Here is a 27,884-nt window from a genome sequence, read left to right as displayed (position 1 = left end):
AATTAGCCCATCTGCATCTCTAGAAATAGAAAACAGATACTTGTATGTATTCTTTATTACAGCTCCATCCAGTAGAAAACCAGGGGACCCTCTGGTTATTTCTGATATCAAGAAAGGAAGCGTTGCTCACAGGTAAGACATTCAAGCCTCTAGGTAAAATCTGTTTCCATTGTGCAGCCAGCCAGACTCAAGTTAAACAGAGGGAACTTATAAGAGACTTGTGCTTTTATTTTGTAAATAGCAGTTACAAATGAAATGTCCAGCGTATTAAGAAATAATTGTTTTAAAAAATACATCTTGTTTCTATAATAATGTTCATACCTTCTAAGATACCTTGCTTTAACGCTACTAGAATTTCATGTAAGCTTATTTGCTTGTTCACAGAACTGGGACACTTGAACTGGGTGATAAGTTGCTTGCAATAGATAACATTCGACTTGACAATTGCTCAATGGAAGATGCTGTCCAGATCCTTCAACACTGTGAGGACCTTGTAAAGTTAAAGATCCGCAAAGATGAAGATAATTCCGGTATTAGCAATGAGCCTATTGCAGATTCTTGTGTATTTTCATAATTTTTAGAACATAGGGTTATTCTTTTGCATTTAAATTTTTGTGAAATGTTTTTTCTAAACATGGCTGATTTATGCTAATTAATACTAATCAGAAAAAATCAAACTAAAAAGAATTGTGATGATATATAAAGTTTTGGATTTTTTTGGTGGCTCTATTGCCTGCAAGAGCTGCACAGGAGGTCTTCAGTTTTCCAGAAAGGCAGTTTCCCCTCAGGTGCAGCCCTATAAGGTTGATCTTTCTCTTATCAACATATTGAGATTTTCTCTGCTTTTAAGATTGGAATCATGATTAACAAAGCATGGATTGATAGGTGTCAGTTCTCCAGCAGAGTGGTGAAGTGCATGCTTTATCCATAAACTTACAAACTTGACTTCAGTGTCACTGTTCACGTGCTTAAAGGTAAGTCGTACTTTACACACTGTGCTGGATAGCTGATGGAGGAGCAGTATCTGATCAGCCCAGTGGAAGTAATGGAGCTGCCGTCATTTTGCACACCTACATCTATTAATATTCCTAGATCTTCCCCATTGTGGATTCCATAAGAGCAGGATTTCTATCTGGAGATAATAAAGTGATTTCTGTTATAGAATCATAGAATCAAAGAACGGTTAGCGTTGGAAAGGACCTTAAAGATCATTGAGTTCCAAGCCCCCTGCCATGGACAGGGACACCTCCCACTAGATCAGGTTGCTCAAAGCCTCATCCAGCCTGGCCTTGAACACCTCCAGGGATGGTGAATCCACAACTTCCCTGGGCAACCTGTTCCAGTGCCTCACCACCCTCACAGTGACAAATTTCTTCCTAATATCTGATCTAAATCTGCCCTCTTTCAGCTTATAACCGTTACCCCTTGTCCTGTCACTACACTCCCTGGTAAAGAGTGTTTCCCCATCTCTCCTGTAGGATTATGCACTCTAGTGGCAAAGGAATTTAGACAATTTAAACTACCATGACTGGTGGGATTTATATCACAGCGTTACACAAAAGCATGAAGTGTAGATTCACTTGTTTTAAGCTCTATACAATCTCACAGCAAAAAGGCACAGCCTGCCATACTTTATTATTTAAAATCAAGTGCAACTGTTGAAATAGTGTTTAGAATTGCACTAGAATGCTCTTTTCCTTTTGAAAGCAAACAGTATCTTCTCAGTATGATCAGTACAAAGCAAAGGCAGATGCATTTAGCACCTTGTGCAAATTGGCTTTCAGAGGTAAATTTCAGTCCAGCAAAGTGAATGGCTACTGCTTGGCAGGATATTGTGGTTAGGTCCCCGCAGGTGGTGAGGTGGGATTTGCTACACATAGTTGGTCTACCCCAGACAGAGGCTGGTCTCCCTGGCCATGGGCTGTACATCCAAAGGGACACCTGACTGACAGAGCAAACAAGGTATGTTTTGAAGAGTTTGCTAACTGCAACTACACTTGGCAGAAGATTGACTGAAAAAATGCCTGTAGAAGGAAGTTTGAGTTTTCTCCTGCGCAAGAGGCAGTCTGCCTTTTAAGTGTTCATGGCACCTAGGATCCCTCCTTCACCTTCTTCCCCTCATTTGGAAGACTCCCTCTCATAGTTGACTAAAGTGTCAAAGTGTATTGAAAGTATTTATAGCAGATTTCAGGTACTTTGAAATCTCAAATGAATGAGTGTCTCCCAAAATGCTAAAGAAAAAATATTTTTAAAAACAGTGTCAAAACAGTAGCAAAGGTGTGGGAAAAAGTGTACCTCGGTTCAAATAAATTTTTGTTTATTTGCTGTTAGTTTGTTTATGAAAGTCTGTTCTCTCACAGAGGGAAGAAATGTGCTTCTCAAACTCAACAGAAAAAAAAAATCATTAATAAATTCTCCAAGAAAAGCAAAGCCTGATGCTAATAGATGGGTAGGCATGGAGCACTCCAAAACAGTTTCTGAATCACAAAATGAGATTAAGATTTAAACTTTTTTTGAATTCTCATGGCATGCGTTTTTGAGGAGCGGAAGGCAGAGAGCAGGGGTTCTTCCTCTCTAGGTTCTCATTTCCTCACTGTCTTTCAAACTCTTTACATTCATTTTTTAGTATTTCTAGCTTCTGGCTCTTCTTTCTGCCTTCTGTTTTTCCTTCCTCTGCTGTCTCTTCAGCTCCTCACTTCTCCGGACACTTGTATGTATCTCAGAGCTGTGTCCCTCAGAGCCAGCTGTGCAGGTGAGGCCAGCAGCAGGGTAGTACATGTCATGTGCGCCCCCAAACTGCTCTTCTTTGTGCTTTTGTCTGTAATGATCAGATGTTACTCTGAAGAGCAAGAGACTAGTGGTCAGAGCAGAGGTCAGCAGCACGGAGGGTCTACTTTCATTAAATGTGGTTTCCAAGAACTATCCACAATTGCATCACAAGAAAAGAAAGAAGGAAAATCTCAAAAACACAAGACCAAAAACATGGTAGTTTGATTATATTTCCTCCACAGATGTTTCCAGTTTTTCTCTTTTCTTTTTTTCCTGCCAGCTTCCCAAACCAAGGAGAATTTTATCTCCTAATTAACCTACCGGCTGCCACCCTTTCTTGAATATCGAAGTTCTTTGCTTTCATGGTGAAACTGGCCTTGATTGTGAATTCAGGCCCCGTGAATGCCATGTTCTCAGATAGGCTGCATTTCTGCTGCCTGGAAAAAGCACTGAAGAGAACATAATAGCAATTCGACATTTGTTGCATTCTGCCATTAATTTTCTTAACTAGGGCTAACCAGAAGACAGACATAATGGACCAGTCTCCTTTCCAGTCATTCACTTAAGATCTATAAACGTCCAACCCTCATGTGGCAGGACTGCTGTATTATTAATAACTTCTTACTCACTTACTGTTGATAGCAGAGAAACATTAGTATTGTGTCGACCCTGAGCAAATACTGGCTATTACATTTTCAATTAGCTTGGTGGATTACTTTTCATCCTTCAGTTGAAGTCTTGTACCGTGTCAATGCCACACCTGTGTAAACGTTAGATGCCAGAGGATTTGTCATTGTTCCATAAATGCTCCAGCAAACAAGCAAGAGGTGCCACTCTGCTGTGCAGTAGCGGCTTATTTGCTAGCCCACTGTGTGCCAGCCAGAGGCTTCCAGTAGGGTCTTGGGAGCTGGGTGCTTCTGGAAAGAGCATAATGTGAACTGTGCAAAACACCGATGATAATGTCCCAAGTAGGAATACAAAGTCACAGTATCCTTTGATGAATGAACACCACTAGTTCTTCTTTGATTCTGCATGTGTACCATTTTCTTTATGCAGATATCAAGGGGGAAATAGGAGGGATTTGGGGTGGAGGGAAGCTAAAGGCTTACATTTTCTGCAAATTGGGAAGAAACAAAGTAGCTCCAAAGATATTAGTGCTTCTCCAGCTCTGCTTAAGTACCACGTTCAGTATTACAGGATAGCAACTCTTTCAACCTTTGCTAGTGATGCAGATATCTTTTTTTCTTTTAAAGCTTTCCTGTCTACAGGAACAGAAATGAGAACATTTGAATTTTCTAACTTGTCTCAGGTTAGTTCTAGTAACATAACTTACGTTTACGGAATGTGCATCCTAGACATTTTCTACGCTCACTGAGCCGTTCGAAATGTCATTACCCACAGATCTAGGAAAAGTTGCCCGCCAGTCTAGACGTCCTGGCTCAATACAAGTATCATAAGAGGGGCAAGGGTGCATTTGTTATTTTGATTGGAGGAGAAATCTGACATTTTAAATTTTAAAATATCCCTTCACAACTCAGAGATACTACAGATGATTGCTCTCCCGCTGTGATGTTTTTCTGATAATAGTAAAAGGCATGCACTGTATAAATACAGGAGCCTTTCTTGTTGCTGCAAAACCTGTTGGGTATTGTACATTGTGCATTAAATACATTGTATTTAAGCCCACCCAGTGATGAATTCTTCTCCATTTCTGATGATTGTTTGGTGAGACTTCATGCAATATGGTGAAATCAAATACAATGCAGTTATTACTCAACTTGGTTGATAATTCAGAATTCAGAAGATATTTTTGATTCTGTTGCAAAAGCTTAAAACTTGGAGATATTCAGCAGCCATCTGGAGACAGTCCTGGGCAAGCTGCTCTAGGTGGCCCTGCTTGGGCAGGGAGGTTGGACCAGGTGACCTCCAGAAGTCCCTTCCAACCTCAACTATTCCATGATTCTGTCATAAAATAGCGTGAAGTTACATTTTATTAGGAAAGAAGATATAAAGATTTTAAACAGAGTAAAATTTAATCTTAATGAGCGGAGTTTTTCTATTGACTTCAGTATAATCGGGTTTTGGCAATAAAAAAGAAATTGCACAAGATATATTTTTTTTCCAGATAATCCAGTAGAATATGATTAAGAATTGTATCTGAAGTGTAATCCTTTGAAAATGTTGTTTGATTACCAGTTACTGGACTGAATGTGATATTTTTTTTCATTCCCTCTTTCATAAGAAACCAATTGCATCCCCTTGGCATTTATTGCAGATGAACAGGAGAGTTCTGGAGCAATTATTTATACTGTTGAGCTCAAGCGCTATGGTGGGCCACTTGGAATTACAATCTCTGGTACTGAAGAGCCCTTTGATCCCATAATAATCTCCAGCCTTACAAAAGGAGGATTAGCTGAAAGGTAAATTGGAGGGCAAATTATTTTTAAGTGTTCCTTTTGTCAAGATGAAGATTTATTTTGTTTACCTGAACATGCTAATTTTCATGGTTTAGCAATTTATTTTTTTATAATTCTCCAAATCTGAGTTTATAATCATTTTGCTGTAATTTTTTGGTCACTGCCAAGTTCAGGAGCCTGAGGAATATATTAACATACTTCTTGCACATATTATACAACACAGAGCAGAGGATTGTGGTCCTTATTATAAATCACCTGGGAAAGACTAGACAATCAAACTGCACAGTCACAGGAACATTTTATCAGCCTTTTAAAAGCAATAGCCTTGTAGAGTAAAATAGGTGTGGAAAGCACTTCATATGTCTAAGTTTGTCTGAAAAAACGCTACTTATCATATACACACACTGCATTGCTGTGTGCACTTACGTACGCCATAGCGAGCATTGTCTGAGGAGCAGAAATGCTCCTCATGGTAAGTGATGTATAGAGAATGATAAAAATGCGAAGGTTTTCTACTGTCTGTTATTTCTAGGTTAGGGAGAATAATTGTAACTGGTACCTTTGGTGGTGGTTTCCGAGAGAATTTACAGCGCACAAAGCATGAAATTTTGTGCAGCCAGAACAAACAGTGCATTTACACAAAGAATTTATTTTCTTCTCTTGATATGATCCATCCTGAAAGCCACACTGGTGAAATAGCTGGTTACTTGCTCACACTGCCGTTATCTGTTATGTGGTGAGACTTCTAGAAACTTGACTCATTTCAGAATTTATGGAGCTGTCTGAGATTGCTCTTAAACAGGTGGGCTACAATGAGTATCATCCATAGGTGATTAACTCAGCTACCACAGTAACACAGAAATCCACGTCCCCATGCCTCAGCTCTGCTATTGTCACTACAACAAAGGTGACTTGCTTTAAGCATTTCTAACAAAAGAATTACTCTGTAAGACAGCTATAAACCAAACGAAAGAAAGAAAGGGAGATGAGACTTTCATGCTCGAAATATGCGAAGAAATTGCCTTTGTTGCTTTTTATGCTCCTCAATGTTTTACTTCTCTCTTATTGTAGGACTGGGGCAATTCACATAGGAGACAGAATCCTAGCAATAAACAGTAGCAGTCTGAAAGGAAAACCTTTGAGTGAAGCCATTCATTTATTACAGATGGCAGGAGAAACTGTCACCTTGAAAATCAAGAAGCAGACAGATGGTAGGTATGGCCAAGGGTAGCATCAGTGGTCTTTAATGCATGTGTTGTTTAGGAAGCATTTAGGCCATCCCTGGAAAAATGTTGTGTCAGTAGTAAGAAGCATATTCTTAGAACTGCATTAAAACAATGATTACTACTCCCTTTTCTTTTTCTGTAATCCTATTCAGCTACTAGTCCCAAGAAATTTTCTGTCCCTGTGGGTCGTATAAGTGAACTGAGCGATGCTGAAGAGGAAACCTCTGCTGCACAGAAATCTGTCAAGCTCTCAGACATCTATTCTGCTACAGTCCCAAGTGCTGACAGCGCAGTAGAGTCATGGGATGGCTCTGGTATCGATACCAGCTTTGGAAATCAAGGTACTATCAAGAATGCAATTAACATTTGAAGTAGAAATTACCACTTTCATGGTTGACCTTCCTTTGCCTTTAAAGAGAACTTTATCTGTACCAGCTTTAAACCTTGTACTTTGTAATGTGCCAGTGTCTCACTATGACCACACACGTTGCCATGCAGCACGATTTCTTAAACTTGGCTGGCCTCAGATTCATTCTTTCATGACAATGTGATGTGTTGTGAAGCATTTGTCAATACATTAACAGGCTTTTGTTAGTTTTACTGACATCTGAATAGCCCAGTCCATAGCACGTCCACAACTAAATGAGTTTATCCTTCACATACAGATCAATGCAAGGCACAGAACACACTGAAGGTGTTAATGAATTTTGATGGTCATATGCAGTAATTTTCAACTGACAACAGATTTATTATAAACTGCTGAAGGGGGAACATTAGGCGTTGCTTATGATTTGTAAATCTTCTTTGTCCTCACTCCTGCAGCATTAATATCTAACTTTCAGCCCTCAAAAACAATCATTCTGTTTCAAGACGTGATTTTCCTTAACACTAAGTTTTCTACTTCTGTTTGACTATTGTTTTATATAGGATTTTCATATGATTTCATTTTAGTTTGTATGACATTTATTGAGGCAAGAGGGATACAGACCTCTTCTAATATTCTAGATTCTAGATAACAAGAAAAATAACTTCCACACAGCTTAAGTGTTTCATTTAACTCTCCTTAAAATGTTTATTTCCAGAGTAAAGCAGGTATTCCCACTACCTGGCAGGTATTTGGACAGGTAGATCCTTACCTCAAATAATTTTTTCTTGCTCCCTCTGATTGCACACATTATTTCAAAATTTTATTTCTCTGTTTCTTTCTGTTGCTTTCCAGGAGCATGGACATGGCTCATGTCCATTTCCATGGCTCATGGACAGCTGTTTTGTACCCTCATACAGAGAACTGAAACCAAGGTCTGCCCAGCAGATTTCCCATATAGACTGAATTTCTGTGCTGATTACTTTCATTGCTGTTCACTAATGTACCTGCACAATGATAACACTGGCACTTTCTTTTGGAAAGCAGAATGTTTCCTTTGAAACCTGCTGAGCTGCTTGAGATCAAGGAGTAGCTGATGTCCTTACTAGTGGCTATTTTTTTCTGTTCTTGAAGTATTTCTTAGCTTCACTGCATATATTTGGCATCAACTTACTTTAAACAAGACAGTCTCAATGCATTTAATTATAACTCCTGTTTGCTACATTTTACTTTTCATTTACTGTTACATATAACATTTTATTTAGTACTCAATGTATTGGGCTATATTCCCCCTGTATAATTTGTATTTCACTGGAGTTAGAGTTGGGATGAATTTGTCCCGTTTTCTGTTTTTAACTGTTTTGGTCAGTTTATCAAAATAAATTATGTTAGATTTTCATCTGATTAAGTTCTGAGGAGAAGTATTGCTGAAAAAGTGCCAAAATTATAGTTCTCATTTCCTGGGTGAACGGATGATATTTGGAGGAAACTGTTCAACTGTGGAAAGGATTGAGGCCCAGACTGCTTTCCTAAGTCCTGATGCAATACCAAACCAAAACTAGTATCTCAAAGCAGGTTTTTTTCTAGCTCCCTTGAAAAACTCAGCCCAGACATGGCTGAGTACATGGCACTTCTGCTAAACATCCTGAGTGTGATCAGATTTGTGTCTTGCTGTGCTACTAATGTGACCCACATTTCTATTAAAGTTCATTCTGTCTTGACCTGTCAAGTTGAGTTTGGCTTCTCTCCAGACCTTTCTTGGCGTAAGCACAGGCTAAGCAAATTGAGGAGTTTGGGGAATGTTTCTGGAGCACCAGATAATGCTTTATCCTATTAGTTGCTAATTTAATGCTAGTGAGCAGTCTTTTCTCTCCTTGAATTAATAGCCCATTTTGTACCTTTGTCTAATGTGTCTGCCTTACTAATCCAGAGCCTTCCCCACACAGCAGTCACATTTTCACAACCAAAACCCTGCTAGAATCTGGGACTACATTAATGTCTGCCAATTAGCTGGAAAATGTGCACAACTCTGTACTTACATGGGATTTGAGTGAGACAGGTCTAGACTGATTTGTGTAAGTGAATTGCCCTCTTTAGAGAGGTGACAGCAATGATATTTATTAGTCATCAACAAAATAGAACTTCCTAATACAATATGCACATCAGAAAATGACAGCTATAGAGCTAGCAAAATAATATGTCAAGTTGAAATATATATATAGCAGCTCTGCCATAATGGATTTTACTTACCAGGTCAGCATGAGCTTGTGACAAGTCGATCCATGTGTTCTTCTTGATACATCACTTGGAAGCCAGACTGTCTGGTTCCTATTTGGAATTCAAATGGTACTTAATTCAGTTAAAGAAATACTATTAAACTAATACCAACGTTGCTTGTATGATAAAAGCACCCAAAAATAAACTCTTCAGATACAAAGGCCATCTGATGCCACTTACACAGTCTTGAGATATTTGCAAATGGGTGATAAGACAAATCACTTACTTCAAGGTGAGCTTTCCGAGGGTGTATATTGGTCCCAGGCACATGTGCCCATCGTGAGACAGGTGTTTTCTCAGCTCTTGGAGCCTTTGCAAAAAGCAATAGCTCTGCTAAGTGCAAGTCCCCCTTCCACAACGTGGCATGGCTACAGAGATTCCCATGTTGGCCTTTATGCAGGGCAGTGCAGGGCTGTGACAGCATAGTCCTGCATTTGTATTAACGAGTCCTTGCCTCAGTGATGCTGAGACAGCCACCCTCCTTCCTCTTCTGGCATTACTCCACTTAGTGGTCACTCAGGAGCCTCTGCACCATGACAACTTTTACATCTAGGTAGCCATTCTCCAGATTAGTAGTATCGTACATAATTGATAGTAATGTCCCTCATTTTTTGCTGCATTGCTTCCAAATTTGAGAAAGTTACCAGGAGGAAGAAAAAACTTTCTTGCTAGTCATCTGAAAAGTCAAGTTGATGGGTTTTTTTTAATGCATCCTTGCAAACTCTTTTTCCGAGAGATCTGAAGTACATTTTTCTTAATAACCTAGGTTTATTTTTGGGCATGTTACACATGACCACATTAGCTCATAGTTAACACATCCATAGCGCACATGATTTATTCACTAGAATTCAACATGATGTCAAATTGGAAATTGATAAATTGTGGAAATGTCCATAACTAAACATCAGAAGCGGCTGAGACACAAACAGTAGGAGAACAGTGTTGGATATATTTAAGATTTTACTTTCAGTGGACTTTCACAGGAGAAGCTCTAGAGCGCATCTAATTTCAGGCATAATTTAGGTAGTTTTCTTCTAAATATGTAACTACTACTACTACCACATCCAAGTTTGAGAGAACCCAGCTCCAGAGATGTGCTTTTCTGTCATCACAACATACACAGTCTTCTAAATAAATAATTCGTCTCTTTAGGACACAGCTATCAGGCTTCAGGATACAGCTTCAATGCCTATGAATGGAGGAGTCCTAAACAAACTAGTTTGTCCCCTCCAAGCAAACCACGAAACCACCCATTTCATGATACAGGGCTGAGTGATGACGAATGGGACCAACCTACAGCAAGCAGGTAGGTTCACATACAAGTTTCTATTTTCTGATTTGCAGCTGCAGCAGTGCCTCAAAAATGAACACTTGCTGTCTGAAATGAAATTTTGTTTTTCTAATGCAGCTATAATGGCTCTTCCTTTAAATATAAGATATAGTATTTATCCTTAATGAAATTTATTAGGGTAGATTAGTGACACATACAGAAGATTATGATACCAAAACCAAGACATATATCTATTTTGAGTTACTTCAGACAAAGAACACAGCATAATAAAATATAAAGTCCAAAAATTAGGGCATTCTCCTGGGTAAGCTTCAAAAAAAACCTGCTATGTTTTCTACTCCACAAAAATAAACCTACAAATAAAACAGCTAAAGAAAACCGGCATGTTAATCTTTTGTCTTCCATTAAAATTATTCATTTCGGTTTGGGCAAAGAAGCAGAAATCAGAGTCGTCTTCAATAAATTCTTGAGACATCTGCAGTGATTCAGTAGGAGAACAAAGTGACCCAGGTAGAAATATCTCATCCAAAGCTATGGTCGTTTGCATTCCTCTTCTTCTGAGAAGTAAATCTCTTTAGTGAATTTCTCTGCAGGCAAAATAACTTTTTTGGAGGAAAATGCTTAGCTGACAATGCTTGGAAATAGTGAAACACCAAAAAACCCAAAGTCTCTTATTCTCTGTTCTAAGGATGATCTGGCAGTGGAACCACTGCAGAGATTGGGGTGATTCCTGCCAAAGAAGAGTTCTTCCTCAGAGAAGGGAAGGCAGACATCACAGTCAGAAAGATTTATGTGCTCTTTGTACCCATCATCAGGACTTGCAGACATGCATGTCCTTCATTAGAAATACAGTTTATTGGTGTAGCAGCGCAATGAGCCTGAAATCCCAGTCTATGAGAAATTCAAGATTAGTACAAAGAATACCTTTCTAGTTCCTGTATAAACATACTGGATAAGGAAATCCATAAGGCCCACTGTGTTAGCTTTGAAATACAAATCCAGGCAAGGCTTAGAAGCTGATGCTGCTTTTCAGAACCTGAATGACAAATCCTCTGATACAACAGATTGCCCAGTGGCATTTTGTTTGGAGACAAAGCTGGCAAGATGATAGCTAAGATCTGAGCAAGTATGAACTCTCAGTCCATATCCAGCTCCTTTGGTCCCTACTGGCCAGAAGCATACTAGAAGTTTTCATAGACTAGTAGTAGGCAACATTTAACAAAATAAATTACCATAGTTTTATTTATACCTCCCATTCTTGGTAAGTTAATATCTTTAATTTAATAGCAGCATCTTTATCCACAGTTAAAGCTCATATTTTGTCTCTCAGATGAGATGCAGCCACAGATTCCAGAACGCCTACTGTTTCACAGTTACATGAGTAATAGGCTAAAAAAGTTGATGAGCAGTGAACTGGGAAGCTGAATTGTAAAATACAGAATCTTCTAAATGAAAAGCGTATATTCTGATAATATTTTAAGGCACTATTCAACAGAAAGTATGCACACTAAAGAATCTTGTTCTACTTGTCAATGGGACTTACAACTGAGATATACAGCACAAATTAAAATAATTATTATTTTAACCCTGTATCTGTAAAATAGATTATGTCACACCTGATGGTGTTCCTACACCAAGTGCTGCAGTATTTGAGAAGGGCATGTCTATTCTTCCAGCCTTTACAGGGATCCTCAGAAAAACACCTCTTCTCTGCCTCTAGCTAAGCAACTTATATTCTTCTCTAACACTAAATATTAATTTTTTTTCTTACGTTTATTTTGTGTAGCACAGCTTCCAAGAATATGTGGCAACAGAAAGATACTGAGACGTTGGGAGAGAATCAAGAAAACCACGTAAAGCAAACTTCCATAGAAAGATCAGGGGGAGAGAGCATCAGGAGCACGAAGAAAGAGGGCAAGCTGTGGAAAAGTGCTTCTGGTGGGCAAAGGAAAGGTGGGGGGCAGCTGGAAGAGTGGAATGCTTCCAGGTAGGAGAACAAAGAGTGCCCAGGAGTGAGATCCAGCTGGGCTGAGGCAGGGGCAGGGTGGGAGTGGGGGGAAAGGGGAAGAAAGGAAAAACAGTTGAAATGAGAAAAAGGAGAAAAACAGGGTGAAAGCAGAAAACGCACCATTAACATGCCATTGAGTGACAATGAAATTTCAGTTGGCAAGCAAATGAAACCGGAGAGCTTAAACAGCTCTGTAGCCTGGCAAACCTGTCACTGGCAAGTAACACAAGTCTGTTATAGTTCCTGCTCCAGGGAAAATTTTTTGCACATTAAAACAATACTTACAGGAATGAGTCTGCCAGATCCTAGAACATCCTATCATTCCTGAGTTTAAAAAAAAAAAAAAGATTTTGTCTCTCATATGGCACTAAGAATGAAATCATAGGCACCTGTGTCTTCATATCTGTCCCACTACCTCTCCTTCAGCATTTTTATGCATCTAAATTTCTGATGGCTCTTTGAATAAGCATCAGAAAACCAAATATATTCATTATAGGTCAATCAATATTACACATGACATAAAATCAATCTCAGGTTTCAGAGAAAAAAGCCATCTAGGTGAGAAATTATTTTGGTACCTCTTTTTTGCTGGTGCAGTAGCTCAGCTGCAAATCAGTCTATTCACATGGCTGTAATGGAGATGCAAAAGTTGAGCATTTCACACACCAGAAGACAAGACTGAGAGAAAAGGTAAAAGAGGAGGTGAGGTCAGAAAAAGGAATTGCGTCAGCTGAAACAAGGTCCAGGCATATAGGCTTCATGATTTCAGATTTCACAGAAGTCGGAGAAGTGAACCTCCAGTTCTAGGAAGTCTAGTCTTTTCTGTTGCAGACAATTGCCTGAAATAATCCTGTTCATTAACTTAAGTTCCATTTTATATTATAATATTAGTACGCAATATAAAGAAAGGTATTGTAACGGATAAATTAGTCTATGTTCAACATTGGCTATTAGAACACTTAGGTTTATTGAAAGAGCTAATTTTAGAAGTCAAGGATCTTTCTAAAATCATGTTTTAAATACTTCCTTATCTTGCCTGGGACGAATTGCGTCTGTGATCTGAGTAGGTATTCTCACCATTGCTGTATCTCATGCAGTATCTTAGAAGAGACACTGATGCTAGATGGAGAAGCATTGCGATAAGAGATTGAAATGGCTGACCGTTGTCTGCTTGACTGATCGTAACTGTAAGAAAGCATCTCTGAGGCAGAGCATCATGTGTGTGAAGCATTTGAGCTGTCGTCCATTGTGCTGGGCAATTCCCCTATTTAAAAGCTGTTCTGTTACATTCATGCTATTCTCAGTAATATATCGTCAAGCAAGGCCTCAGATGCTTCCACAGTAGTGTTTGCTTTGTTTATGTGCTGTTAAGCACTACCAGCTGCAGTACATGGGCAGCTGCTCCAAAGTAACCTCTTGCTGCCACCAAAAGGGCGAATTCTTTCCTTCCTCATGCTTCCCCTGTGCCTTTAACATAATCAGCCCCCTCCAATACAGGAGCTCTGACATTTGTGTGAACCTTCCTTGAACTGATTCCCGTTGCTAAGACAGCAAAAAACTCCTGCTTCCTCCCCACACATTATGCTGTAATGGTGTTGCTTTGGGCTTTGTTGCTGCAGGCCAGAGTTGGCATTTTTTATCAGACCTCTCTTGCTGGGCAACTTCCCTAAGCATCGCTGTCACCAACATCTTGCTCAGGAGTGCTAGTAATAAGGCTTTGGTGCATTTACAAAACACCAGAGACCTAAGTCTCCATGCAAGACAGTTGTGTCCCTGAAGGTTTCTCTGTGTGTGTGTATGAAATGACTGGAACAGTTTACATGATGGTGGTCAGGTGGGCTAAATTGATAATGATAAATACAGCTTAGGCTGAAGGAAACCACCATCCCTCTTTGCAAAATGCTGTTTGCAAATCCAAGGGCTTTTTTCATAATTCTTGGGAGAAGTCCGTGAGGTTGAAAGATTTTATTGCAAATATTCGTTACACAGAGCAGCTCTGCACACAGCTAGTGGTTGGTTCATTAATTTTCATAGGGAGGTCCCAGTTTCAATCCAATAAAAATGTGTATTGAATTGTTCTTGGAATCTATTTATCCCCTTACTAAATAACTCGCTGCTCAGATCCTGCTGGCTGCTAGCGACTGCCAGGTTATGAGAAGATTTGTCTGTCATGTGCTCTGCATGTCCATCCAGCCTGCCCTGATCAGCGACTCTTCCTCACTCTCCTGCCTACCTACTGTAACGTTCTGTCATTCAAGTTGCAATCTGTAGCAAGGCATGTGTAAAATATATTTTTTGAGGGGAAAAAAGTCCACATTTTGTTAACTTCTCATTGTAAATCTAGCTTCACAGGTACCCATGATAACACCGAGGCTGACCAGGAGGAAAATTTCTGGTCTCAGGCTCTGGAGGATTTAGAGACCTGTGGCCAGTCAGGAATTCTGAGGGAACTAGAGGTAGAACAATCTTAACCTTTCTTTCCAATTATAGAGAAATGTAATGGTTTTGGTTTGGTTTACATTCATTTTATTTTCTCCTTTTTTTCTTTTAAGTTGCACTAATCACACCAATTCATTTAAAAGCTTTAACCCCTCTCCACAGGACGAGGCTGACAGGCGTCTGTGTTTGAGAAACATGACTCTCTTGGTACCTACCCTTTACCTTTGTATTTTTGCTTGTGCAGCTGCCTCCCCTGCCCCTAACCAGAGCTGTTTTCTTTTGTACAATGCAACTGAAATTCTATAAACATTTTCACCCCAGAGCTTTTGACTTGCAGCTTCTGCTGTGCATAACCATTGATGCTGTCTGCACAGGCAGCAAATGGCGCAGAACTTCTTAAGTGGGCATAACCTTCCCGCAGCAATGCATCCCATTCTCTGACAGATGCTTTATGCAGCTTTTCTTAGCATGTTGTAGGTTGTCTTTTAAATTGAAACTTAATTTGATTAAGATGAACATAAAAGAAAATCAGTTTTTCAAAATGTTTACTTATAATGTTACCATTCTGCAAAAAATGCTGCCAATGTGAGAAATGTTTGTTATACAGCAATTTCTTCACTATGTAACAAATTTTCACATTTCATCCTGAAGTTAATTGCAAATCTAACCATGCTTTATGTTATATTGTTTGGGGGGTAGGGAAGGGAACAGAAGCAGAGTAAATTTGAGTCTTTATTTTACTGATCACCTTTTCTCTAACTTGTGAGCTTAAGTTGTGTAATCAGAACAATTACGATTATACTGCCACTTAAAGCTGCAGAATGAAAGGTCCTAAAATATTTTCTTTTATGTTCTTTTAAATTCCTGGAGCTGCAAAACTGGCAGAATCTCATTTTCATTTTTATGTTATATAAAGTCCTTTAGCAGCCAGGAGGAATGTGAATGGCATAACTGGGTGAAAGTTTTTCAGTTCAGATTAATTTACTTCCTCAGATTTATGGCCTTTGTATTGCATGTATGGGTAGCAAAATGTGATTCTCATGTATTTGTTATTGCAAACCAGAGAAATGTAGGAGAAAATGTTATACTGGTTTAATTCCATAGTCAGGTATGGTTCAGTACTACAGGCTTCTCTTGCAATTTTCAGTATTCAGAGCACAATAAAAAGATATGGAAATAGATAATTCCAAAATGGAAATAGATCATTCATGCAGACCAGAATTCAGTTACTTCAACACATTGAATTTTCTTCAGCCTTTCACAGGAGTGAAATTCAGAACTGTAGATGCTGTATCATTTATAGCATTGCCTTGTTGCACAACCCACAGCTCTGAAAATAAAGCAAGACTCATTCAGTATGACAGGATGCTAAGGATGGCGATGCCTCTATTTTATTAATTGCCATTGTGTAGTCCAAGGACTCCTTATCATTTTTCATTTCAAGGTCTTCAGCCAAAGAGCAAAGAAAACTGTTGTTTGCCAAGTCCTTTGGATGCTTTTGCTCCATCAGGGAGTAATATCAGTCATTACTGAGCACAAGAGAGATTGTTAGTCTACAATATATTACCTTGCAGTGAAAGTAGTGCTGAAGCTGGGAGAAAGAAGGGTGACAGGCATGCTCACCAGAGTCAGAAGCAAAAATTTATTTGCCAGTTTTCCCCTTATTTTTTCCCCCTTCCTTTTTATTTCTCATTTTCAAGCAGGCTGCCTGCATCTTGTCCCAGTCAGAGTTCAGGTTATGGCCTTTTAATTTGCCTTTTCACTTGTCCATTGGCACCAGGGACAATAAATAGGAAATCCAGCATACCCTATCCCAGCGGTGGCACCTCTGTACAGTGGCTGTGACAAAGTGTGTTTGCCTCCTGTTCCCCAGAACAGAAAGTCTTTCACAAAGGAGGAGGCTCCTTGCAGTGCACGGATGCTTTTCGTGTCAATCCATTCCACTCAGTGGATGATATGACTGCCATAATCTTATTTCAATATTTCACCCTCCATATATTCTTGCATCTACTATAAAAGGCCAGCCTTTACTGAGATTAAAAATGGCATTGAGACAAGAGCTTGTATCTCTGAAGTATTAGTGCTCAGCTAAAGCAGTTGCTCTTGCAATATGTGTGTTATACAAAGTTTCTTTCCAGGCAGTGAGCTTACCTGCACTGAGATTTCCCCAGCTGGGGATGGTGTCTGGGTGCGCTTTCTGCCAGAGGTGACTCTAGAGCTGCCTACGTATTCTGCTGACTTGCATTTTTTTACCTTGCACTCAGTCTGAATTGTAAATGCCTTCCTATAGCTCTGATTCCAACAAATGCAATTATGCCGCAACTTAAATGTAATTTTATGTACATGTAAAATATTTTTAAAATAAGCTATTATACTGCATGCTCTTCAGTCTGCCAGGGGACTAGCTTACGAGCATAGCCATTCTAGTGCTCAGTATTTTAGTTTGAAATGCCATCTGAAAAGTTTTGCCCATAGGGTTTTGTTGTTGCTGTTGTGTTTTGTTGTGGTCCTTTATGTTACAGTGACTTGCAAGCAGATTGAACATCTGTCCTCTTGCCTTTTGCTGTGCCCTGAGTGATTGTGTTTTAACAAAGAAAAGAGACTTTTTTCCTACTGCTATGAATTAACCACTTACTTAACCCACGTTCTGTGTTAAAAATTAACCTGTTCATTAATGCTCTAGGCCACAATTATGTCAGGAAGTACAATGAGTTTGAATCATGAAAACCCACAGCCTCGTAGCCAGCTGGGAAGACAAGCCAGCTTCCAGGAAAGAAGTACTGTAAGGCCACATTACAGTCAAACTACTCGTAGCAACACATTGCCGTCAGATGTGGGGAGAAAGTCCATGGTTCTGAGAAAAATTAAGCAAGAAATGAAAGAAATCATGTCACCAACTCCTGTGGAGTTACACAAGGTCTGTAATTTTCCTCTGACAGCTTTGAAATAATATATTCAGCATAGGGAATCTAATTATATGGCAATACAGTAAGCACTTTTTATAATGACTCCACAGATGTAATTTGGGGGCCATGCATATTAGTTCTTACAAACACATTAATGATATATCCTTGTGGGGGAAACAAACAAATAAGATGCATCCTTGTCTACTATTTCGTTTCACAGTAAATTTTTTGCTCTTCTGCAAGGAGGATCCACTGGTGATTTGAATTGACAATACCAATAACTCATTTGTGCAAAATGTGTTCATTAAGAAAGCAAGCTTTAATTTCTAGAAGATACATTTCTTTATTAAATTACTCAGGAGAGCTTGGGGCTCCCATTGGTCCTTTTTCACATTAACACTCATTTTGAATCAATACATGAGACTTGATGTACATAACATAGAATGTTATTTCAAATTAGCTATTTCTTCTCTATATAATTCTTTTGCTCTAGGAAGGATAAATAATCTTCAGTCTGTACAACTTTCACTGCTCAAGACCATTGAAATCACCTGGTGATATGAAGGTGTCTCTGCACCCCAAGGAAATACTGGATAAAGTATCTTTAGACATGCAGAGCAAACACCCTGCTGATTTAAGTCTCAGCTCCAGTGAGGCAATAACAGGAACCAGTTTCCAAAACTTGGGGGGACATTATAATGCTGTTCTCCTAGATGGGAATGAGCATCCCATCTCCTGCACTCATCTTCCTCTTAAAGGTGTGCGAACTTCCCAGAGAGGAAGCAGAAGCACAGAGAAATTTCATTAAGAGGTCACATTGTCATTCTCACGAGAGTTGGTTTGGTTTCTAGTCCCTGCAGGTTTGACAGAGTTTCATTTGTAGTTCATTCAGTTTGGTTCAGTGAGGTAAGGACTTGCTGAGTATGGGCTAAATGAATGTTTGTACAGGGTAGTGGAGAGTAGATCTTATATATGGAAAATTAATCCATTTCCAATATAAGCAATCAATAGGATGTGTTGTGAGAGTTTTATGTATTCATATTTCTATCTTGATGTGAAGTGATCGAGTTAGTTACTGTGCTCAGTTTTCCTGAGTGGCCAGTAAATGTGAGGTATAAAACAAAACTATGCCAGTAGGCATTTCATGGTGTGCTCACATTCAGCAAAGGCACAGTTTTATCCTATGGATTATAAAACCAGCCTTTCACGATTGATAAAATAAATCCTTTCCTGGAAAGGAGGAGTCAGATTTCTGTTAATGAGTTGGTATTCTGTGACAGCTGCTAGCTCTTAGAGTCCTGGGCTGTAAAAAATACCCTGTCCTTGAGCTTTCTCTCTTTAGTTGTCTATTTTTTAAGATTGCTGTGACCTTCCATTTTAGTAATTTCCAGTTCAGACAATATACCCACGTTTCCCCTGTCTGCTGGAGTGATGCTGAGTTTGCTTATACTGTCTGTTCTGTCATCCAGAAAAGAGTAATTTCCTTTCTAAAAATCTAAACGTTGAACCTGCACCAAGGATTTTCCAAATCCTTATAGATGTTTAAGAAAAAATAGAAACCAGTGGCTGGATCTTACAATCTGATTCACCAAAGTGGGCTTGTACCCCTGTGATTACACATGCAGGTTAACCCAAGCATCACAGGCTGGTTTTGCATTCATGTCCGTCTTAGCAAGTTCTTATTTGTTAGTTCTTGTGTAGCAATGTGCCTGTTACTTTCTCTCTCTTTCATTTTTGTATTAGACCTCTAGTGTAACACTAATAACCTGTTCAGTTGCTATTTCTCATGGATAGCTTGTCCAATGATAGTTTTCCAAAAGAGCTGCAATGCCACAGCAATGACTTCACTTCTGTCAGAGAAATGCCTTGATTGAAGTATTTTTCATAACAAGTCTTGCTGGCAAATGTGCTCTGCCTTCCACAGGCAAATGTCTTCATCAGCTGGGCCACTGATGGGACAACCAGTGAAATAAGAGCCGTTTTGGAAAACTGCGATGGTATAAACAGTCTTTGAAATGCAAGCTAATACATAGCTTGCCTAAGACTTGCTTCAACAAGACGCTCAAGCATGTACTTGACTGCACACAGTTGAGCTTTCCCAGTTTCTCAGGACAGGTCAGGTGCCTCTTTACTGCCTCAGTGCGATGAGTCTGCATGTCTGTTCAGTCAGGGCCTATGTGCCCTATAGATCAGAGTTCATACCTTAAGTTTGATTGCAGAAGATGAGCCAGCTGAGGTCAGTTTTCCACTGGCTTTTCATAGTCTGACTGTGAGAAAGCAAGAATGTACGATTCTACCAACAAAAAAGACACATAAAAATTAAATGCATCAATAGCCAGTCCGACTGCATAGGGTAAGAGAGAATAAGACTGCATAAAAACTGCTCAGGCTACAAACATGAAGGAGTAAGTCTAACAGAACTGCATGGTGAACAGATGACATTACTAGCTTATCCTTCTCAGATATACACCTGTCAGAAAGGTAACACAGCCCTGAAGATTATTTTGCTGAATGCAGCAAACTTTGCAGCAAGTTAACCTGAATTCTTCACTGTTCTTTCTTACCTCACTGCATTACATTCACCGGATGTCTACTTGAACTGTCTTTGCCCTGAGGAAGCTACAATTGAGATGTCATACAAATCTCTTAAAACATTTGTTCTGGAGGGTTTAATAAGTAACATTTAATTTAACTGGATAGCATATTGCTATATAAGTACCCAGATTTAATTAATGTCTTTAATGATTTTTATCTACCTAGGTAACCTCATAGATTAATATTTTTCTAAAAACCATAGTGGACCATTTTTTTAAAGTTTCATAGAGCTTGCATTCCTCTGAGAGCAAAAATATGCACGAGGCATCAAAATCAAAATTATTATTGCAAGTAGTCATTAACCTAAAATTACAGTCAGTTAAAATACCTCAATAGCTCATCTGTGCAAGATGTATGAATTTAAATTAAGCATTTTCCCAAAGATTTGAGAGAGAGGAGAGGCATAGAAACAGACTCAAAACTTGTAAGCTTCTGTTTAAAATTTGAAACTATTTAATTGCTTATGAAATATTAATTAAATTTCCATTTCAGCTTTCTTTTTCCCTTAGGCTTCTGACGTAAATACAAAAGTCTAACAAATTGCCCATAATGGAGATTTTGCTGTTGAGATCAAACCTTCGAAAGAATTGTTATCAGAAGTACAGATAAACCAGCATGATTTAGGTGTTGCCTGCAATCTCATACCCTTCAGACAGGGCTGCACTACTGGCAAGTGAGGATGAGAAACCCGTGTAGTAAGGCTTGGCCCATACCCATTATTAAATAAAAATCTGGGTATTTCAGGTAGCAGGGTTTTTACTCCAAGATTCCCTTTTAATAACATATGCTGCCCTAAAAAGAAGTAGCCCCAAAAATTATAACCTATAATACAAAAGAAAGTTCTCTGCAGATGCCGTACACCTAAAAAAGTGACAGCTGTCAAACATGCAACAAAGTTAAGTCACAACCTCATCCCTCAAGTGAATGACTTCCTTTAATTTCCAAGCTCTTGTTAAATAACCCAAAAGTCTAGAGAAGATAGCCATAAGGAAAACAGTTTTTAGAAATCTTTTCTGATCTGTAGATCTGAAGAACCAGAGAAATGAGAAAATAGGTTTATACATAAAAGTTCTGATTGCAAGGTAGTGACTAATTCACTTCCAGAATTCTCAGTCCATATGAATCAGGAAAGTCCAACCTGAACAACTTGGGGGTCAATAAAAGACTTCGGGTGATCATCCTTAAGTTCGCTTCCCTTCATGCCCCACTATTGCAGTACTTCCCACTGTCCTGCAAACACAGTTTCTCACCTCTGCAGCAAAACTCCACTTTCATGCCCTTCAGAGTGCTCCAGTTTTTTACTCACAAGCTGGGCATGAAGTAATATGTGCATTCCCCAGGCATTATTACAGACAAGAATTAAGATAAGATGAGCTAATGTGAACTGGCACTTCCTACAGATCTGTAGAACACAATCTGTATGTATTTTTTTTGCTAATAAACCACTCACTAAGAATAGGAAAAAAAGCAACACTGTCTCAGACCATACAAATGGGACCACGATCTGCAGTACAGGCAGAATTATTCTCCACTCTAGCTTGGGCTTGACAAGGTCTTGATTGTAACAAGAGTGTCCAGTTTGGGGTCTGAAAATTAAAGAAGGATGTTAACCTACTGAACAGAGTCTAGAGAAAAACAATCCTTGTTTCACATTGCTGCAGAGGAGAGAAAAAGTGTTCTCTGGATAGCAGCAGGCTTAACTATCAGCAAGGGTGATTTAGTTTAGCCCTAAGGAAAACATCTGAAGCACTGGAAGGGGTTACTTTAATAGACTATGGAGTCTCCATCCCTGGAGATTTTTAAAAGCAGGAGAGAAATGTCTCTCAGAAATGAGTTAGATGCAGCTGATCCTGCCTTAGGGCAAGGATACAGTCTAGGTGGCTTCAGAGAGTCCCGTTTCATATGTTTTTGTAGTTCATCTGAGATTGGATCCAGCTCCACTTAACTCCAGTGCCTGAAAGAAGAGGAAAGGGAAAAGAAAAAGTGGAAAGGAGAAGTTCCTTTTCAAAATTGTGCCATCTGTGCTAGGACAGTGCATAGTATTTTAAGTAAGTCTTTTCCTCTTAGGCACTGTATCACATTTTTACAGTTACTTTTCAAGGCTTCTTTAAGAAGCAGTTAACATGAAGTGCTCCAATCCTTTGTGATGGCATGGAAGAAAAGTTATCATTTAATTTAAGGAGAATTTGTCTTGGTCCAGGGCTAATTATTTTTCATTCTTGCCAAGAAATGCACACAAAGCTGTCGATAAAAAATGCCTCCCTCCTTTATTTTTTTAGTCTTGTAGAATGGCAGTCTTCATAGCAGCTTCAAACATACTTCAGATCAAAGCCATGTTAGACATGCTGTGATATCACAAACAAAAGCCTCTGTTGATAACAAATTATTAGAAGTTTCCCAGAGTCCTGCTGGTACAGCAGCTGTTGGTAGAAATTAAAATCATTCTATGATTAATTATTTTTAATTTGCAGATAGATGGGTTTTTCAGTAGCTGAAATGCCCATTGACTCTTAAAATTCACATGGAGATGGCAGGAGTATGACAGGTTCAGCAAGAAGTTACTGTGGGGGAAGATGGGAGAAAAGAAGGCAAAGACCTTAAACACAGCAGCCACTGGAAAGTTTAACATAAGAGCTCATGCCCAAAAAAGTCACGGGAAGGGAGAAAGCCTTCAACTTAGTTAATAGGACATTAGGTGTGGCTTTCTGCTTTGCTGTGCTGTACAGAGGGAGAAAAACAAGGGAAGAGGAGGGACTGATGTAAAGTAAGGGATGGATACTGTGTGGGGGGATCTGTGCTTACCATGGTATGAGACACAGAGATGTTTTCACATCTACAGATAAAATGGTACTAATTCTGCAGCAGCTGGCCTTGTATCCAACTTCTCTCAACTGTTGCCACCAGTGAGTCTGTTTTCATGCTGGTTAAAGCACTGTTGATACACCACTCAAGCCAAGTAAATTCAAGAAAACTGCAGAGAGCAGAGGGAAAAAAAATAAAAATCATGTATCTGTGCTCTTTGTTAGAACCAAATGTTTCACTCCTGTTTTGAGACAACCTTGTCTGTTCTTGCTTATGTTTTCACAATGGCAGTTAAGGCAGGATCTCAGAAGCATTCTGAAGGCAGCACCAGCCAGCACTGCTGTGCCTTGGCATTCTTCTATTAAATATTGACCAAGTCCTCAGCAGCCCCATCTGAATTTGGTTCTTAGCCCTGCCTTGAGCAGGAGATAGGACCAGAGACTTCCCAAAATCCCCTCCAGTTTGAATGACTCTGTGATTCGGAAACACCAGAAAGGAATTCAGTGTCTGGCACACACGAGGATGCAGCACAGAGCCCTCTTAATGGTTTTGTTTTATGAGCCAAGGTATGTCTTAAATCAGTATTTTGAACCCAAAGTGAATAAAGCTATAGCAGTAAAAGCCCAGTTTTGACTGACTATCTGTACACACATTTTGTGCCAGCATCAGTGTTCCAGTCAGGTGTTATACCGCTGACTCACACAATTTACTTGCATAGGTCTGCACTCCTGATGTGAGAGAGAAGCAAGGGGGGAAAAAAAAAGAACAAACTCACAGAAATAAAAAAACCTAAGCATACCACATACCTACAAAAAAAGTCTGAATCCTTTTCTATCAAATAACTGAATTCACAAAACTGCCTGTGTGGACTTGTTCACTGAACACCTGAAAAACCTTCTCCTAACAGTTTTATTAATGTCTCTTTCCTGCTTTTGAATGACCATCTCTTGGCTATGTGACTGTATGAACGCTGCCTGCAAGGTCTTTCTGAAGGAGTCTGATTCATACTCTCTTAAAAGATTGCATTATAACTCTCATACTGAGCACTTTTGAGTTTACGCCTTACAGTGTGTGAACCATTGCGTGGCAGAAACAAGGCTGGCTAGGGCTTATGGGGCCAATGGCTTTTATGGTCTATGGAAGTTTTGGAAGACATGACACCAATTGTTTGGCTGAGGCCAGGTCTTCATCCCTGAAGCAAAACTAAACTTAATTGGATGCTTGTACTCAGATCCTGCCAACTAGAGAACAGGGTAGAAACAAACTAAGACTCAAAAAAATAAAAATTTACACCACAAAAGGTGGGATAAAACTCAAAAATTTCCAGCTGACAAGCAAAAATGAAAAGGGCTGGTTATTACTGAAGAATAAAGAGGCTTCTGAGTTTATTAGCAGAGTGTCAAAATGGAAACAACTCTCATGTAACACTGTAAGTACCAAATAGTAGGTAAGTGAGCTCTCTAATGCAAAAAAAAAAAAAAAAAAAACACGCTAGGAAGAAAGCCTTCCTAGTGCTTGTAGAAATGTGGACAAACTTTTTTTTTTTTTCCTTGTCATTGTCCATTCTATGATTCTATCTCAAATCACCTCCACAGGTAACTTTGTACAAGGACTCTGATGGAGAAGACTTTGGGTTCAGTGTCTCAGATGGTTTATTGGAAAAAGGAGTGTATGTTAAAAATATTCGACCAGCTGGCCCTGGTGATCTGGGAGGTTTAAAACCATACGATAGGCTTTTACAGGTAATGTTTCTGGCACTGCACAGGTCTAGCATGAAGTGACATGACATATTTGTAGCCACATTGCAGGACATTTGGGTACCTCTGTACACAGACCTGGTTGCAGAATTGCGTTAAGTGTTTATATCACTTATTTGGACCAACTTATCATCTGCATTGCTTATTATATTTTAAATTATGAGCAGTACTGTTCTTTTCTATTTCTGGTGGGAAAGGATTTGTGTAGGGGGACAGGAAGGAGAACAAATTGTAATTGCTCTGCACCACAGGCCGTATAAATCACTGAGACCCTCAGTAAGAAAAGGCAGCACTGCAGTGGCAGTAAGGCTAGATTTTTCTGTAAAATCATATTTGAAGAAACAAATTCTTTCAGAATGTTAGGTATTTCAGAACTCCAAAGGAGACATACAAATACTCGCTGGAAAGGTGGAATTTCCTAAGGCATTTACAGACAGATTTGTAATTTTTGTTCTTCTTGATACACACTTGAGAATTCCTTCTGTGTGTACTCCAAGTTGTTGATTGATGTAGTTGTAATAATGTAACGCTCACTGAGCACCACACTTCCCACAGTGTCAAGTTGGATCATGATGGGAAAACTAATTTTTTTTTCCTCAACAAGCCCAGTAAAATATATATTGATTAAAACCAGAGAAGACTTGAATTGACATTTTCGATGTAATCTATTGCATTTAAATCAATGAACACCCTCAAAGACAGAGCTCTAACTATGTGCTATTAAATGTCATTTATGGAGGGGGCATTGTGACAGATGCCAACAGCTACACACTTTAGCTATATTCTGTTAAAAGGTGAGTAGAAAACTTAACTGGTGCCTTCAGACCAGATGCCATGGGTAAATAATCTTGTATTGGCCAATTCTGTACCTGGAATATTTAGATCAGGTTCCATAGTCTCAAGGATAAATCTCTTTCTCTTGTGATCTCATTTTTTCTCTTAAAATGGTAACAAAAATTGATCTTCTATTCATTCAGGTAAACCACGTTCGCACCAGAGACTTTGACTGCTGTCTAGTTGTGCCCCTCATCGCAGAATCTGGCAATAAGTTGGAACTGGTGATTAGCAGAAATCCCCTGGCGTCTCAGAAAGGAAGCTCAGAACGACAGAATTCCATGAGTGGGGAGTGGAGTGATCAGAATAACGCCTTCGTTCAACAGAGCGGGCACGCTCATGTGCATACAGAGACACGGGATCCTACAAATACATTATAGCAGAAAATAATTTCAATGGGACGCTCAGTAACACGAGACAATTATGGTGCTAAATCCCTTTAAGATTTCTCTGAGATTGAAGCTCAGACACTATAAAACATTAAAAAGCACAGGAGGTCAGTCCGTCTGTCTCAAGGCTTATATAAATTCATGATTACTTTTGAAAAAGTTTAATTCTTCATTAAGTCATTCCATTCTAAACAACCTACCATTAGCAACAGTACAGAAATCCATAAGGGCCTTTTTTCCCCCCCCCAAGTAAGAAACCAGGGAGATGCTTAAAACATGATTTAAATATTCCTCTCCCTTCATCAGCAGCAGCTGTTTAAGGGAAAAGCTCAGAGTCAACCTCTGCTAACAGGGGTGTCCAGGTTGCATGGTTTTTAAAACCATTTGATCAGAAAGGTGCGGTCAAGGAGGAGTGCTATGCCACACCAGGGTTTCTTGTTAAATGGCTTGATCTGTAATTCTGGGGACCTTCATGCTACTGGTGAGAAGGGTGCACTCTTCAGACAAAGCATGGTTGAGATGTTTTAACAAAATGCTTGTAGGAAGCTGCAGTGATGCGGTGAACGTCACTCCCCCACTTTGGTAAATTTTGTTACAGCTCACAGAATGAACATTAGAACATATGTTATTCCCTATGCAATGAACTATTTAATGGTATGTCTTGCAACCTGTGGGGATTTTTAAGCAGAGACTTTTTTTAGTGGGATAAAACCTCTGAAGGAGGATTACTGACAAGTAAAACTGAGAAAAGTTTAGACAAATTAGAAAGATTTTTAAAAAAGATGACTTTTTTAAACTATGTCAGTGGACGACTGATACAGAAGCTCTTCAATGATCCACAAACCTGTAAGCTTGTACTGTCACACGTGAGCTTTTTAAGTAAGTCAAACAAAAGTCCCATTTAATATGCTTTGTTTTCAGCCTTCTTTATGGTAACCATTACCCCCTGCAACATGTTTTTAGAATTTACAACTGTAAATATATTTTACAAACACATCACACAAATTCTCTTTTCTCCCCTCTCCCCCCAAGCAATAAAATACTGCCAGTTGCTTTATATGCTCACCAGCAGCTGCTTTGTTTTATTCCGGTATTCAAGTTGTTATTGGTAATTATTGTTATTGGTGAATATGAAGATCCTGGATTTGTACATTTGTAGAGTCTCCATATCTAAGCCATCACCTTACTGAGTTGCTTCTGGTCCATTTAAACTGTTTAACTGTATCCCTGTTGCTCTTTCCAAGACATGAACAAGCTCACCTGCCCTGCACACACAAGTAGCTCTAATTTCTATTTCAGCACTGCCAGAAAAGGTCAGAATGACATTCAATGCTGAGTCATGTAAAAAACAAAAAAAATGTTCATGGGTCACTTAAATATGTATTTTTATTTGTAACAAATAAGTATTAAACTGTAAAGTATTTTTGTACAAATTTAATACTTTAATAGCATGATATTTATCGTCTATGTTATGTTTTTTTGAAATTCAAACTGTTGCAAATATTTGTATGGGAAAACTGTATAAATTGAAATAAACAGTGATTTAAAGACATTAAAAATGAAGTAAGCAAGCTGTCCAAATTTCAGTACAATTTGAAGTTTGAATAAACATTCAGCTTATTGATCTCAAAAATTACAGTGTGGCAAGTCACACAGTACACGAAGGTTGGAAGTGGAATGTTATTTGAACTCTGACTTGGAATTTTGCTTTTCCTGACAAGATCATTATCAGCTTACGACTGAGCAGCAATGGCAAGCTTTACATCTCTTTCAGGTACAAAGTAGGAAAAATGTTTTCATCACTGATTGC

At 39.0% G+C, this 27,884-nt stretch overlaps 1 protein-coding gene across 1 annotated transcript; it reads left to right on the top strand.

Moving 5' to 3' along the window:
• Positions 1-26,065, top strand: GRIP1 (glutamate receptor interacting protein 1; the record flags this gene model as incomplete). The annotated part of the gene is made up of 11 exons (XM_010075753.1): positions 1-132; positions 385-530; positions 5,045-5,189; positions 6,258-6,397; positions 6,565-6,753; positions 10,206-10,359; positions 12,131-12,331; positions 14,697-14,808; positions 17,475-17,708; positions 24,690-24,836; positions 25,829-26,065. Coding segments are annotated over 11 exons (1,837 nt in total), but the record flags the coding sequence as incomplete, so codon positions are not given.
• Between the last annotated feature and the right edge of the window lie 1,819 nt (positions 26,066-27,884).

The sequence above is a fragment of the Pterocles gutturalis genome, unplaced genomic scaffold, assembly GCF_000699245.1.
Source record: "Pterocles gutturalis isolate BGI_N339 unplaced genomic scaffold, ASM69924v1 scaffold49407, whole genome shotgun sequence".
Lineage (NCBI taxonomy): Eukaryota > Metazoa > Chordata > Aves > Pterocliformes > Pteroclidae > Pterocles > Pterocles gutturalis.
The sequence above is the reverse complement of the archived record's forward strand: the minus strand, read 5'-3'. Positions and strand labels throughout refer to the sequence as shown.